Here is a 15,790-nt window from a genome sequence, read left to right as displayed (position 1 = left end):
AGGGTCCAGGTTTAATTTGCCTGGTCCCACCTCCAGGGCCAATCCAAGCTGTTTGTGCAGAGTCAGATATGAAAGCTGCATTCTCTCAGTTCACAGGAGCTCCTGGCCTTGCAAACATTCCATGTGTCACCTTGTGCTGCCTGTTGGAACAAGCTGGTCCCTGGTGGCATATCCGATGCACCAGAGGACTGTGGGAACCTGAGAGGGAACAATGGAAAATTTAACTTGAGAAGGGAAGGAGTGTGGTATCCAGGAGCAGAGTAGGGCAGGCAGTGGAGGAGCAAACCAAGTCCCATGGACAGGCCTAGAATCATGAAGCTAAGTTCAGAACAAGGAAGCTTAGAGACACTTTCTTGTGCCTTGAGGCTCAGAAAGTGGTCCATGGACAGCAGCGTTAGCATCCTGCGGGGTTCTTGTTAGAAATGCAGAGTCTTGGTCTCCACCCCAGACCTACTGATTCAGAGTTTGCATTTTAACAAGATCCCAAGGTGATTTGCTACTGTTAAAGTGAAGGTTGGAGAAGCACTGGACTAATCCAAGACCTTTTAAACTTAAACTTGGTGCCGTGGAGCCAGCAGAGGGCAGTGCTGCAGAGCTCCCCAGAGCTGACTGAAGGATGACAGGAAACTTGTCTTTAGACTTCAGTTCACATGAGGCTATTCATGGTAAGAACTTTGGGCCAATGCTGGAATATCTTCTTTGCACAAAGACAAATGGCTTGAGTTCACTGATAATCATCCCACTAACTTTTGAAATATATGAGGGTCTGGGGAACACATGAGAATCAGGTTTGATCCCTGTACTAGAACTCTCAGAGAAGCAATTTTCTTGGCCGTAGGGTATGAGGCATCCTCGAGGCAAACCTGGCTTCATGGGCATGAGACCTAAGCAATCAAACAGGGCCCTATGCTCAGAAGGGTGCTGCACTTGGTTTAGTACTCTGCTGTCACCATCTTGAAGTTCTTTTTTTTTTCCCCTTTTTTGTAATTTAATTTTTATTTTATATTGGGGTATAGTTGATTTACAATGTTGTGTTAGTTTCAGGTGTACTGCAAAGTGAATCAGTTATACATATAAGTATATCCATTCTTTTTCAGATTCTTTTCCCATATAGATTATTACAGAATATTGAGTAGAGTTCCCTGTGCTGTACAGTAGGTCACTGTTGATTATCTTTTTTATATATAGTAGTGAGTATATGTTACTATATGTAACATAGTGAGTATATGTTATTCCCAAACTCCTAAATTATCTCTCTCCCCCACTTTTCCACCCCGGCAACCACAAGTCTGCTCTCGAAGTCTGTGAGTCTTTCTGTTTTGCAAGTAAGTTCATTTGTATCATTTTTTTTTACATTCCACATATAAGTAATAACATATGATATTTGGAGTTGAAATTCTTAATAATTTTATCTTTCAACTTGTGTTTTAAGTGAAGTCCATTGAGACAAGGGAGCACACGCATGAGCAGGAGATGTGTGCACTATGCATGTCAATCACTGTTCCTTGTGGCCTCATTCATGGTACTGCATGAGTGCAGAATCCAGTGGATGCACGATGCACAGGGGTTCAGTGAGACTCAAAACAAGTACAAAGGAATTGTGTTACGGAAGCCACTGGCTTCCATAGGGTGCTGGTAGAATCTGTGTGGATGTATGAGCTATGAAATATGAACGGAGTAATTTCAATGATTCTACATACAAAGTAAATATTCTTGTATTTCTTTCAAAACTGGCACTGTACAATATAAACAGTAAAATTCATAGTAATAATTTAAGATTTTAATTTTCCTTTACTTAGAACATCTTTAAATAGCAAGTTAAAAAATCCCAAGTAGAGAGAGTCTGTGGAAGAAAGGAAAAAGCGTCATTTTGGTACATTTAATGTCACTCTTTTCCTGCTTTTTGAACAAGCGGCCCTTCATTTTCATTTTGTACGGAGGCCCACATATTTTGTATCTGGCACTGCCTCAAGGGATGGGAGAGGCAGAGAAGAGTTGCTGCTGGTGACCTAAGCTATCTAAGGTGGGATTTGCCGCAAGTTTTTAAGTAACTAGAACCAATAGAAACGTGATGCCTGGAGAGGTGTGCCTGTTCCTTAGCAGCCCAGAAATATGCTGATTTGTGATATAAAGTGACATTTCTTTCCTCTTACTACTTTCCCCAGAAATGCTCTTTTATTCCATTCATGTGTATGTGTGCATGCATGTCCGTGTTTGTGTGTGTGTGTGTGTGTGTTTCTCCCAACAAAACCTCCTCCTCTGCCAAAATAAAGTGAAGGAAGAGGGGAAAACACTGCATACAGAAAAGAGATCTAGACAGCCTGATTGGAGGATGCAAGCTGATCAGAGGTCAATTTGGGATGGGACTGCAGGCTGGGCTGAGAGAGAAGAGAGAGGGTGTCTTAGGGAGCCCAGGCTATCTTGTTGTAACAAACAAACCCAAACTTTCTTGTCATGCATGTCCAATGCAGATCAGACAGCCGGCTTCCAAGCAATGGCTTGAACTGAGGCTCCTTGCATTATGTGGTTCCACTTCTGAGTCCCTCACTTTCTGTTACATCAATTCTAGCCACATTCTATTGGCTAAAACCAGGTACAGGGCCCCAGTTAGATGAAAAGGGAACTGGGAAAAAGAGTTTTTCTATTGGCTGATGTATTAGCCAGGGTTTTCCAGAGAAACAGAACCAGTAGCACACCACACACACACATTTAAAGAGATTTATTATGAGGAATTGGCTCATGCAATTATGGAGGTTTACAAGTCCCAAGATCTGAGTTAGCAAGCTGGAGACCCAGGAGACCTGATGGCGTAGTTCCAGTCCAAGTCCGAAGGCAGGAAAAACCAAATGTCCCAGCTTGAAGTCAGTCAGTTAGGAGGAGTTCTCCCATACTTGTGGGAGTGTAAGCCTTTTTGTTCTTTTCAAGCCTTCAACTGATTGGATAAGGCCCACCAACACTGGAGAGGATAATCTGCTTTACTCAGTCTACTGATTCAAATGCTAACCTCACCCAGTAACACCCTCAGAGACACACCCAGAATAAGGTTTGACACATAAAATTATTAACTATCAAAGTCAAGAAAGAAAATTAAAGGGTTTGATTAACACACAGTATTATCTCTGTCACAGAGGTGATGAGGGGAAGGGGAGGTAAGGTTGATTTGGTGTAAAGAGAAAGTGGTCTGTGGTGGGACAGTTCATTGAAAGGGAAGCACATCCTTTAGTGACCCTCTCAGCTCCAGGCCCATGGAGAACCTTAGAGGAGGAGAACATACAGCAAAAAATCCAGGTGTTATGTGATGGTGGGCCTGATAGCTCTTACCTTCCTATAGTGAAAGACCCTGGGGACAGCATTTAGTCTATTTGATGGTTTTTTGGATCTCAGGACACAACTAGGACTTGAAGAGCTGCGCACACAGCAACAATGGTGAAAAGAGGAGGAGAGGAAACTCAGCTCCCAATAAGAGGCTTGGGAAGGACCCTCTTTATGTGGTAAAGCTGCATACTCAATATATATGGAATCTAGAAAAATGGTACTGATGAATGTAGTGGCAGGGCTGGAATAGAGACTCAGACATAGAGAATGGACTTGTGGACACAGGAGGGGAAGGGGAGGCTGGGATGAAGTGAGAGTAGCATTGGCAGATATAACTGCCCTGTGTTAAATAGATAGCTAGTGGGAAGCAGCCGCATGGCACAGGGAGCTCAGCTCGGTGCTTTGTGATGACCTAGAGGGGTGGGATGGGGAGGGTGGAGGGAGGGAGACGCAAGAGGGAAGAGATATGGGAACATATGTATACGTATAACTGATTCACTTTGTTGTAAAGCAGAAACTAACACACCATTGTAAAGCAATTATACTCCAATAAAGATGTTAAAAAAAAAGAGGGGGGGATATGTATACGTAGAGCTGATTCACTTTGTTATACAGCAGAAACTAACACAACATTGTAAAGCAATTATACTCCAATAAAGATGTAAAAAAGGGCTTCCCTGGTGGGGCAGTGGTTGAGAGTCCGCCTGCCGATCCCGTGAGCCATGGCCGCTGAGCCTGCGCGTCCAGAGCCTGTGCTCTGCAACGGGAGAGGCCACAACAGTGAGAGGCCCGCGTACCGCAAAAAAAAAAAAAAAAAAAAAAAAAGATGTAAAAAAAATCAGGGCAAAAAAAAAAAAGCTGCATACTCAGTTCTGGGGGAGTAAGCCTGACCCCACATTCCCAGGAAACCTAATAAGTATGTTCCTCACAGAGGCTAGAACAAGGTAAACCACTGAGAAGGAGACCAGGACTTGGTGGGGGAGGAGTTTGAGAGCTGGAACCCCAGGAGGTTTGGCAAGGATAAGGAAGCGAGAGTTAGACAGCACAAATTACCTCCCAGCCATGTAGGCACACAGGAGACAGTGGTCCCAGGTGTTCCCCTTTGTATCTCCATGTTCCAGTTTGTCTAGGCTAATGGAGCAGGCATTGTGTGACAAATCTGGGGCAACTTTAGGAATCCACTTTGGCAACCGTATCAAATATTTATTCCAACAAGAAAACATTGCATAATACATTTTGCCCACTTTTTGGTGGGAAGAATGCATGTGTATATGTATGTTAAAAAACAACTAGAGGATATAAAATAAAATATTACTGTGGTTTAAAAAGTTAATTTGAAAATCCTTGTAGACATCTCAATACTTTCCCCCATCCTATATAGCCAGAACTTCTGTCCTGGTTAATAGTATGGTTACTGATGAGGGCAAGATCTTGCATTCTTGAAGTTTCACTCTTGAGTTAGAAGAGCTTATCTCAGATCCATAGGAGGCCAAGAACAGTGGTTACCGTGATCACTAGCCAAGTTGCAGTCCAAGCTACTCCACAGGATGAGACTGAAAGAGCAAAAAAACACAAAACATTTAGGCGTCTTGATTAATGTGCTGAGAAGGGGCAGGGGTACTGGACATTGGCATGGGAGCTTATAGAGCAGGGGAATTGTTTCCTCCCTGAATCCAGACCCAGTGTGCCTGAGACAGCCTTTTCCCAGATTGAGCAAAGCTCAAACTCCCAGATGTAAAGTATAAAGAGTACAGAAATCCCTTAAATATCACTGGCTTAGCTGAGTCCTGTACTTGAAGGTTACCTTGGCACATCTGTGGACCTGGGAAAGAATCACTCTCCTACACTGGGCAGCAATTAAGTAGGACAGAGCTTCAGGTGCAGTTGATAATACGATGCTATGCGCTAACTTTAGGGAAGGAAGTATTACTTCCCTTCCCTGTTTCTCTACACTACTAACCATCAGTACCAAATAGGAGGAAAAAAGGGGTAGGAAAAAAAAAGAAAGGGAAATAAAGAGATACAGAAGGGGAAGGCAGGGGAGGGGAGGAGAGGATACTGAAAAATTAGGGAAGAAGAATTAGGGATACTTTTCTAGGATAATTTGGAGAGCTAAAAAGTGACAAGATGGGCTTAGCCCTTCAAAATATAGATGTATTATTGCTTTCACCCTCTCTGTGAATGAGCAGCCACCTTCTTTCTATAAAGGACAGGGATTGTTTCTCTTCGTTTTTCTGGATCTCAGGATATGGTGGTGATATAAAGGTGGTGTTAGAACCACCCAGCCAACTGGTGGTCTTATGGTCAGACACCAAATTGTCATACTGGGTCTATGGTGGCAGAAAAGCAGGGCATATCGGGAAAGACTAGAAGAGACATGACCAGTTAGTTGGGAAGAATACTGAACATACAGTTTCCATAGCTCATGTGTGGGAGCAGAGGTAAAGAAATCAGCACAGGTGGGCAGAGTAGACTGGGTCCAAGAAGACCATGAAAGAGCCATGTCTCCAGGGGCCATGATCCCTGATTGGGTGTGACAGGGATCTCAGGTAAATGTTGGCACCACAGGTATGAGTTATTCTGGAGGGATTTGTACACCAGGGCTTGGGGATATGATTTCAGGCGTGTGGAAAGTACAGGGCCTGGAATGCTGAAGATGGTGATCCAAATTTATTAAGAGGTTCCCAAATCCCTAGTGTCTCTAGAATTAAAAGGATTGGGCCTAAGTTAACTACCATTCATTGAGGATTTGTTAGATACTGTGCTAGGTAGTTATCTGTATTGTCTCATTTAATCCTTATAACAGTATGAGATAAGAACTATTATTTTGTCTTATTTAAGAAGGACATGACTTCATACAGAGTGAAGAAAGTCAGAAACAGAAAAACAAATACCCTATGCTAATTCATATATATGGAATCTAGAAAAATGGTACTGATGAACCTACTGGCAGGGCAGGAATAGAGACGCAGACATAGAGAAAGGACTTGAGGATACAGTGGGGGAAGGGGAGGCTGGGATGAAGTGAGATAGTAGCATTGACATATATACACTACCAAATGTAAAATAGATAGCTAGTGGGAAGCAGCTGCATAGCAGAGGGAGATCAGCTCGGTGCTTTGTGATGACCTAGAGGGGTGGGATGGGGGGGTGGGAGGGAGGCTCAAGAGGGAGAGGATATGGGGATATATGTATGCATACAGTGATTCACTTTGTTGTACAGCAGAAACTAACACAACATCGTAAAGCAATTATACTCCAATAAATATGTAAAAAAAAAAAAAAAAGAAGGACATGACTTGGAGAAGCTAAGTAACTTGTTTAGCTAGTAAGTGACAGTCCCAGGATTAATCCCAGGTGTAACTGACTCCAAAACCTATGCTCATAGCTACCCCACTATGGGACCTGTGTAGGCTTGAGAGAGAACCAGGAGTGATACTCTAATGAGTGGATCCTCCCAGGAGACAGAGAAATCTGAAACATGAAACCCAGAGTTTGCTTTTCCAACTTCATCAAGGAGCATACACCTGGGGAAGAACAGAAAGTCTCTACCTTAGGATCAGGCTCTCCTGTTCACCACTTGTTCTCGCTCATGCTCGTCCACTTGGCCCTTTTTTCCTTCGCTGCCTACCAGTAATGCCTCTGTGTGGCTGCCCAACAGTGTCTGGACTGTTTCCCTACTTGCCCTTTTTCTCCCTGCTCACTCTGAAATCTCAGATTATCCTGCAAGGACACTGGCCTCAGATTCCAGGACCATGCACTGTTAGAGCATGGCAGGAGAAGGGGAAATCAGAGCCCCTGTGCCAACTGCCCTTTGCAGATGAGGACACTGAGCTCCACAAAGCCGATGTGAGCTGCTGAGAGGCGGTGAACCCACTCAGCAAGGCAGTGAAACCTTAGAGAACCCAAGTCTTCCATGCCTCACAGACGTCTTTGGGATTCTCCACTAATTTCTGTGCCAGGAGGCTGAATAAGATCTCCATGCTTTTCTTCCTTCAAGAGAAAACTAGTTACCCTGTGCCCACCTCAGCTCCCCTGGCAGGATCTCTTACCCCATACACAGGGTGAAGTGAAGTTGACTGTTTCATTTTGGCTGCTCACAGGATTGCTGACTTGGCAGATATAAGACCTGGAGTAGTTTTGTGGTGCATGGGTCACTTCAAGCACACTGCTCTGGAACTCTTTTGGAAGGGATTCTGCATACCACATGTAGTTTACAGGTTGGTCCTGGATCCCACAGGACAGGGTCAGGTAACACTTGTTCACTTCCTGTGTCTTGTTGACTTTTATCTCAGGCTTTGGTACAGGGTCTAAAAATGAATACGTTAAGATGAGACAATGGGTTTATGCATTTATGAAGCATTTATGCTGGGAGGGTTTAGCCAACAAAGTACAAAAGGAGCCCCAGAGGGTTGCAGGAGCAGTCATGGAGAAGAGGCCCCTGCAGAGAGAGCCAGTGAGCAGCTTTGACCTCTGGAGGCTTCAGACTGAAAGAGCTACTCCTTGGAGTGAAGCTAAGCTGGATCCAGAAGGGGGAGCCATGCACCCAGAAACAAAAATGGGGTTATGACCATCTGTGGGCCAGAAAGAACAGCAGAGGTTTAGCATAGAGATCAGCGGGGTTGGACTTGATATCCCAACTGTCTGAGCTGCTCAGGGCCCCTTCTCTAGCAATGGCCCACACTTGGCACCTTGGCCTATCAGTCCTTCAAAAGTTCTTGGGCTCAGATTCAGCAAGAGTCCTGGGGTAAGAGGACTCTCTTGTTATAGGGTACCACCCTATACCTTTCCCGGACGCTGGCAGAACTACAGAGAAGAACCTCATGGAATTTCCAGCAAAAGTCAGTAGTGATGAACAGCACTGCATCAGTTAACTTTGGTATCTCAGTGCCAACCATAGAGCAGGTATTCTATAAGTATCTGATGAAAGGGATAGGTGGATGGATGGATGGATGGATGGATGGATGGACGGATGGATGGATGGTTGGATGAATCAGTTATGCGATACAAAAGACAAAACACTTGCTTTACAGTGAGACCAGCCTGGGTCCTGGACTTGGCCCTGGTAGAGTGACATTAGGCAAGATAATTAACCCCTTGAACTTCCTTCTTGCATATAAGATAACTCTGCTTCACAGCACAATGTTAGTAAGATACAATGCCATTGTCCATGAGGAAGTGCTTTTGCAGGGTGTAAGCGTTACATGCATGTTGGAGGTCACAGCATCATCACTGCTGTCATCCTGCAGCCAGATTGGTTGAGAGGTAATCCCATCATCTGCTCCTTCCTTGACTAGGACTGCTTTACCTGAAATCCTCTGGGGTCTTTTCCTTCTGATCAAGGGTAAAACACTTACAGAATCAATGCAGCTCAGATGTCATAGGATTAAAATGTGGCAGAGAATTGACCCAATCAGTGCTAGCCTCTGGGTTGTATGTCTGTGAGGGGCAATGGAGACTCTGCCATCTGACCTCCTGAACTCTAGATCCATCTCCTCCGTGAAACTCTATCAGATTGCTGGACTCCTCCTGCATACTTTACACGAGCAATCTTCATACTGTTTTTCAACATTTCCTGTGGTCTGGCCTCAAGTCTTGCATACCTTCCTCATTTCCCATGGTGAGCAGCACAGCCCTGAGCACATTGTGGACAGAGCCAGCTAGGGCAGACTGGCTCCAAGATGCCCCGTTTGAGCTGTCCGAAATTCCTGGGCTGGACTGAAGGATGATTCTTCTGCTAATCGCATCCTCAGGGTCTTATCCCTAGGCAAGTGTGCTAAAGCCAAGCCAGCTTGTGGATTTCAAGATATTCAGGGGCTTCCCTGGTGGCGCAGTGTTTGAGAGTCCTCCTGCCGATGCAGGGGACACGGGTTCGTGCCCCGGTCAGGGAAGATCCCACATGCCGCTGAGCGGCTAGTCATGTGAGCTATGGCTGAGCCTGCACGTCAGGAGCCTGTGCTCCGCAACGGGAGAGGCCACAACAGTGAGAGGCCCGCGTACTGCAAAAAAAAAAAGATATTCAGAAATTTTGCAAGCTGGTTGTGAAACCATTAGCAGTTTGGAGGTGGCTGTGGTGGGAGTATTTACCACAGAATTTGGTTAATGATATAAATTTGGGATTTTTTTAAAAACCACTGTAAGAGCCTTTGAATCTTTCCTATTCCCAGTACGTCTTGAATTTTCAGGCCATATGACATGGAGGAAGTGAGTGAGAAGGGGATTTTAGCCTCTTAGACCGTTCTTCCCCCTCTTCAGCACTTCTTGACTCTTCTAAACTCCTTGCATTGCTTTAAATAGTCCTAGTTTTCTTTTTTTAAAGAAATTCTCCTTTTTTGCTAAAGGTACATCACATTGATTTCCATCACTTGCCATCAACAGAATCTTACCTAATGGGGCAGAGATGGCAAGATCTTTCTCCAAGTTCACACAGCTAGTAAGTTACTGACCAGGGTTTTAAACCCAGGTCTGTCTGACTCCAAGTGTAATGTTCTAGCCCTTACTTCACATATACTGGTTAGGCTGGCGCTAGGAGTGGAGGTTTTTTTTGTTTTTTTTTTTGTTTTTTTTTGCGATACGCGGGCCTCTCACTGTTGTGGCCTCTCCCGTTGCGGAGCACAGGCTCCGGACGCGCAGGCTCAGCGGCCATGGCTCACGGGCCCAGCCGCTCCGCGGCAGGCGGGATCTTCCCGGACCGGGGGACGAACCCGTGTCCCCTGCATCGGCAGGCGGACTCCCAACCACTGCGCCACCAGGGAAGCCCGGAGTGGAAGTTTTTGTCCCACCCATTCTGAAAGGTAAAAACACTCTTGAACAGCTCTTGCCCAATCCTTTATCTCTTCTTTTTCCTTATGTTTGATGAAGTCTTTGCTCAGTTATGTTATTAAGAAGAGCTCAGAACTGATTTGGGTTGATCACAGGAGAGCATGAAGAGAATAGAGAGGAAACCATCCTTACTGTTTTCTTTATCTTCAAATCTTAGACTCCTTAATTTCAGAAGAGGTTTTAAATGTCCCAGAGTAATCTACTTTGAGTCTGGCTGGCCCAGCCTCACTTCCAAGTTGAACTGGCTCCAGGAGAAATGAATTAAGCCTTTCCTGAGGTTTATCCCTCCCCCTCCCAGGGGGAGTCCCCTCCCAGTGGTCCGTCCAGGGCCCTGGAGTGGGGACTTGCCCTTTGGTTCCCCTAACTCACCAAGCACCACCAGTGAGATCTTCCATTCGTCCTCGTCCCCAGTGTCCTTCAGCACCATCAGGAGGTAAGTGCTGCTGTCCTCCTTCTGGACGTTATGGATGTGCAGTGTGCCACTTTGAAGATCAAGCCTGGCCCTGTCCTTAAATTTACTATTGAAGTATTTAGGCTGACCGGATTCCCATTCTACAATCTTCTGGTCAGTAGTATAAAACCAGGTGAGTGATTTGTAGCTCCTCGGCAAACTGGAGATTGGCAGACTCACATTGCTGCCGGAGATGGCATATTTTGAATAATCTGCCAATGAGAGTCAGAGTGAGTGAGACCTATTTTAGAGAAGGCAGAGCTGCCCAGTGGCCCAGGCTTTGGCCTGGGCTGGTGGAACAAAGAAGAAGGAAGAGCCTTTTGCTTGGGAGCAGTGAGTATGATCTTTATCAGAGGGCCTGACCCCTGATCAGGAGTTCAATGATAGTCAGAGCTTGAGAAGTGGGCATGAGGACAGGAGATGTGCTTATAATCCGTCTAATTCTGCCCTAGACGATAAAGAAAAGGACACTGAGCCAGCCCTGGCTCTCTCCCTTACTCTCATAACAGGACATTTTCAAAGAAAATGATGACGAGTCACGTCTCCTCTCTGTGCTTGTGTTCCTTGTGGTTCAATTTAGTTCTCCAGCAGTAGGTAAGAAGTAAAGGAGAAACAAGGTTAGAAATGAAAGGGAACCAGAGTTAGTCAGTGGCAAAGTATTATAGGAGAGTGAAAGCATTTTATTAATAAAAATATTGTGCTATTTTTCTGGCTTTTGTGATTTTTGTATTTGTCAGCTTTTTAAAAAACTTGTGATACACTGGGCTTTATTTTCTCATTCTAACTACATGCAGGCTCAGCGGCCATGGCTCACAGGCCCAGCCACTCTGCGGCATGTGGGATCTTACCCGGACCGGGGCACGAACCCGCGTCCCCTGCATCAGCAGGCGGACCCTCAACCACTGCGCCACCAGGGAAGCCCTACATTCATTTTTGTTCCTATTTGTATTTACAGTTCTGTTCTCTTTCTCATGAGGGCACCCCAAATTGTATAAGCCTCAGTTCTAAAAAACCTGGTTTCTTGAATGCAAGGAGAAAGAAAAGGTGATAGCCAGAAGACATAAGATGAAGGGAGGTCTGCTAACTCTCTCTGTGGAGGGAGGAAAACTAAGTGTAAATGTATAGGCTGAGAAAGAGCAGTAGAAAAAAGCTAATGGTAGAGGAAAGAAGAAATATGATCGATATCCCTCTTACCTCATATACTGTCACACAAAACTTCATATTGTTTAACATCGTATCTATACATATTTACTTTCCACATGTCTATCATTTCCAAAAACATTCTTTTCAATAAAGATTCAAAATGCCTGTGTCCCCAGGTCTTTCAAGTTCCTAGTCACTAATCCTTCCAACCATCCATCTATCCATTCAACAACCAGTTATGGAGCATTTAATCTATGCCTGGTGCGTTCACAGACACACACAGGCATTTATTTCCACAGTATTTCTGATTGATCCATTCCATACTTTATAATCTCTGTGACATAATCAGTTCAGTCCAACCAACAGTGTTTGAACAATGACTATGTGCCAGCTCCTGTTCTAGGCTCTGACACCAGCAATGCAGAGTCTCTGGCCTCTTGGACCATACAGCCTCTTCAGGAGCATACATTCTCTTCAAGATTTAAAAATTACTAGACACATATTCTAGACTCGTTCTCATTCTGTTACTTGTTTCCATGTGAATTAATAAAAGTGGTGACAATAGACAGCTTAGGTCAGTGTTTTTCAACCTTGGCATTATTGACTTTTTGGGCCAGAGAATTCCTTGTTATGAAGGGCTGTCCTTGTGCATTGTAGGATATTTAGCAGCCTCCCTGGCCTCTGCCCACTAGATGCCAGTAGCATCATTCCAGTTGTGACCATCAAAAATATCTCCAGACAATGCCAAATGCCCCCTGAGAGGAAAAATCTTCCTGCCTTCATTCTGGTTGAGAACTGCTGGCCTAGGTCATCCTTGGTAGACTCTCCAACAAGTCTCAGACATATGCTTAGGAAGATAGCACAACCCACAATTAACCTCTTTATTTCTCAGTAAGAAGTCACAGCCAACCACCAGGATGGCTTTTTTTGAATCATTACACATAGGTGGTGAAGGAAGGAGGAAGGAAAGCCACAATATCCTGTGCATGTCTATATCTTAGAACTCACATCATATTAAAGTGATCCATTTAATGTCTATTACTTGCCTTTATCACCAGACCACATGCTTCCTAAGGACAAAGAATGAGTCATATGAGTTTAACTCATTTTCCATTGTAGTATGATGGTTAAGATCATGGGCTCTGGGGACTTCCCTGGTGGTGCAGTGATTAGGAATCCGCATGCCAATGCAGGGGACACGGGTTCGAGCCCTGGTCCAGGAAGATCCCACATGCCGTGGAGCAACTGAGCCCGTGCGCCACAACTACTGAGCCTGTGCTCTAGAGCCCACGAGCCACAACTAGCCCTGGTCCAGGAAGACCCCACATGGCGCGGAGCAACTGAGCCCGTGCGCCACAACTACTGAGCCTGTGCTCTAGAGCCCACGAGCCACAACTACTGAAGCCCATGTGCCTAGAGCCCGTGCTCCACAACAAGAGAAGCCACTGAAATGAGAAGCCTGTACACTGCAACAAAGAGTAACCCCAGCTCGCCACAACTAGAGAAACGCTGCGTGCGGCAACAAAGACCCAATACAGCCAAAACTAACTAACTAAATAAATAAATAAATAAAATTCAAAAAGAAAAAAAAAAGATCATGGGTTCTGGAATTAGACTATTCAAATCCTGGCCCACCTATTAGCTGTATAACCTTGAGCATTTTACCTAACCTCTCTGCCTTTGTTTTAGTATTTATCTCACAGAGTTTGTGAAGGTGAAGTTCATGTGTCAAGTTTACTGAGTTAAAGGATGCCCAGATAGCTAGTAAAACATTATTTCTGGATCATCTATAAGGGTTTTTCTGGAAGAGATTAGCATTTGAATCAGTAGACTGAGTAAGAAGATCACCCTCACCAATGTGTGTGAGCATCATCCAATCTATTGAGGGCCAGAATAGGACAAAAAGGCAGAAAAAAAGGCAAATTTGCTTTCTGCCTTGAGCTGGGATATCCATCTTCTCCTACCCTTGGACATCAGTGCTCCTGGTCCTTGGACCTTAGGACTTGGACTAGGAATTAGACCACTGGCTCCCCTGAAGCCTCTTTGTGGAAGGATGAATGAAGATGAGCCCACTGAGAATGAAGAACACAGAGCATATAGACTCAAATCATGAGTCTATATATTCTCAGACCTGTGGATTTGTACTGGAACTACACCTGTAGCTTTCCTGGCCTCCATCTTGCAGATGGCAGATCATGGGGCTTCTCCAAAGAAGTACATAATAAGGGTTATGCTTCCATAACTGCATGGGCCTCATAATAAATCTCTTTCTATATATTTATATATATCCTATTGGTTCTTTTTCTCTAAAGAGCCCTGACCCAGAGTTACACAAATAAATGCTTAGAATACAATTAAATTAATACAAATAATCAATACACATAAAGTACTTAGACTAATACTTGGAAGATTAGTAAGTATTCAATAAATGTCATGTATTGTTTTATTATTATTACCTACGTTAATTTTGTATCCATAACATCTAGTACTATGCATTAAGTACTGAGATGTTTAACAACTGCCTGTTGAACTTACTTTAGTGTACCAAAACAGTAGTAAAATAAGGACTAGACTAATGATATATTTTTTAGGAATGAATGCCTATATGTGAATCTGGAAGAGTAAAGAATGTTGAAGTAGGGGCCAAAAATCCAAAAACCTGTAGCAGCTCCTGAAGACGCTTTCACTTGTAGGCTAGGTCTAAAAGTAAAAGACATCAGCATGCACAAAAGAAAAACAAAACCAGGTCTTTGGCTAGGACATGTGATGATAAGAAAGAGGCCCCAGCACCATGGTAAGACCAGAGAACTTACCTGAAGCTTCCTTGGGGAAGGAGGAATGAAGATGAACCCAATGAGGAATGAAGAATACAGAGCATATAGACTCAAGTCATGATCCAGTCCCAGTTATAATACACATCATTTCTCCTTGTGAGAATGGAGTCTGCTTTATAACAATAAGATCTTGTTTGTCCAGCGTATCCCCAACATGCTCAAAAGAACTTCAGACTAAAGTGTGAGGGGGAGGGAGAAACTATAACAGACACATAGTCACTAAGATTGTGAGCTTCTCAAAGTCAAAGACCATGTCTTACTCAATTTGGAATTCCCACAATACATGGCTCACATTTGTTGTTTAGTATAGAATGAAAGAATGAATGAATGAATGGCAGGGACAAAAATGCGTACATAAGTGTTCCCAGTCGTCTCCTCATGACCTCCTACTAGTCACATTTTTCTTATTTTTACTCCCACTTAGCTTTTTTTTGCTTACTTCTTAAGATTGGTTTGGACTGAAAAGGCAGAGAGGAAAGGAGAAGATAAACAGGGGCCGCTCAGGTTGGTTTAGGAAATAGGGGTGCTATAGTATTAAGGCACAAAAGAGTGAGAGTCTCTGGGCAGCAGATGAATGAGATGGTTTGAGAAGACTGAAGAGGACAGGAGAGGATATGGTAGGAAGTATCACTATAGCTTATAAATTGGATTCCCTTTAACATCCTTTGAGAGACTTCAAGTAGAAATTTGAGTTACTATTTAATTACTTATGACCAATGAACTGTGTTTCTTAAGTATCATAATGTGCCCAAACTGGGCCAGTGAAGCAGCCCTGTCTTATGGTTGGGTCCTGAATAAATGAATAAAAGATGACTATTATGACATAGACAGCCGAGGAGCAATGGAGAAGCTGCCCAGAAACTCTCTCAAAAGAAACAACAGAAAAGAGTGTTGAGGAGACAGGAGAAGACGGCGGAAGAGTGGGACGCGGAGATCACCTTCCTCCCCACAGATACATCAGAAATACATCTACACGTGGAACTGCTCCTATAGAACACCCACTGAACGCTGGCAGAAGACCTCAGACCTCCCAAAAGGCAAGAAACTCCCCACGTACCTGGGTAGGGCAAAAGAAAAAAGAATAAACAGAGAAAAGAATAGGGACTGGACCTGCACCAGTGGGAGGGAGCTATGAAGGAGGAAAGGTTCCCACACACTAGAAGCCCCTTCACGGGCGGAGACCGGGGATGGCAGAGGGGGAAGCTTCAGAGCCACGGAAGAGAGC

At 44.3% G+C, this 15,790-nt stretch overlaps 1 protein-coding gene across 1 annotated transcript in view; it reads right to left on the bottom strand.

Moving 5' to 3' along the window:
- Positions 1 to 4,206: 4,206 nt before the first annotated feature.
- CD48 (CD48 molecule) overlaps positions 4,207 to 15,790 on the bottom strand; it is a 25,543-nt gene continuing 13,959 nt past the window's right edge. The window contains exons 2-4 of the mRNA XM_024115986.2: positions 10,507 to 10,800; positions 7,368 to 7,625; positions 4,207 to 4,868 (exon numbers count right to left, since the gene is read on the bottom strand). Coding sequence (XP_023971754.1) covers positions 4,789 to 4,868; positions 7,368 to 7,625; positions 10,507 to 10,800 — 632 coding nt within the window. The 3' untranslated portion in view covers positions 4,207 to 4,788. The remainder of the gene's footprint in view (positions 4,869 to 7,367; positions 7,626 to 10,506; positions 10,801 to 15,790) is intronic.

The sequence above is a fragment of the Physeter macrocephalus genome, chromosome 4 (assembly GCF_002837175.3).
Source record: "Physeter macrocephalus isolate SW-GA chromosome 4, ASM283717v5, whole genome shotgun sequence".
Classification (NCBI taxonomy): Eukaryota; Metazoa; Chordata; class Mammalia; order Artiodactyla; family Physeteridae; genus Physeter; species Physeter macrocephalus.
This window is presented reverse-complemented; position numbering and strand designations above follow the sequence as displayed.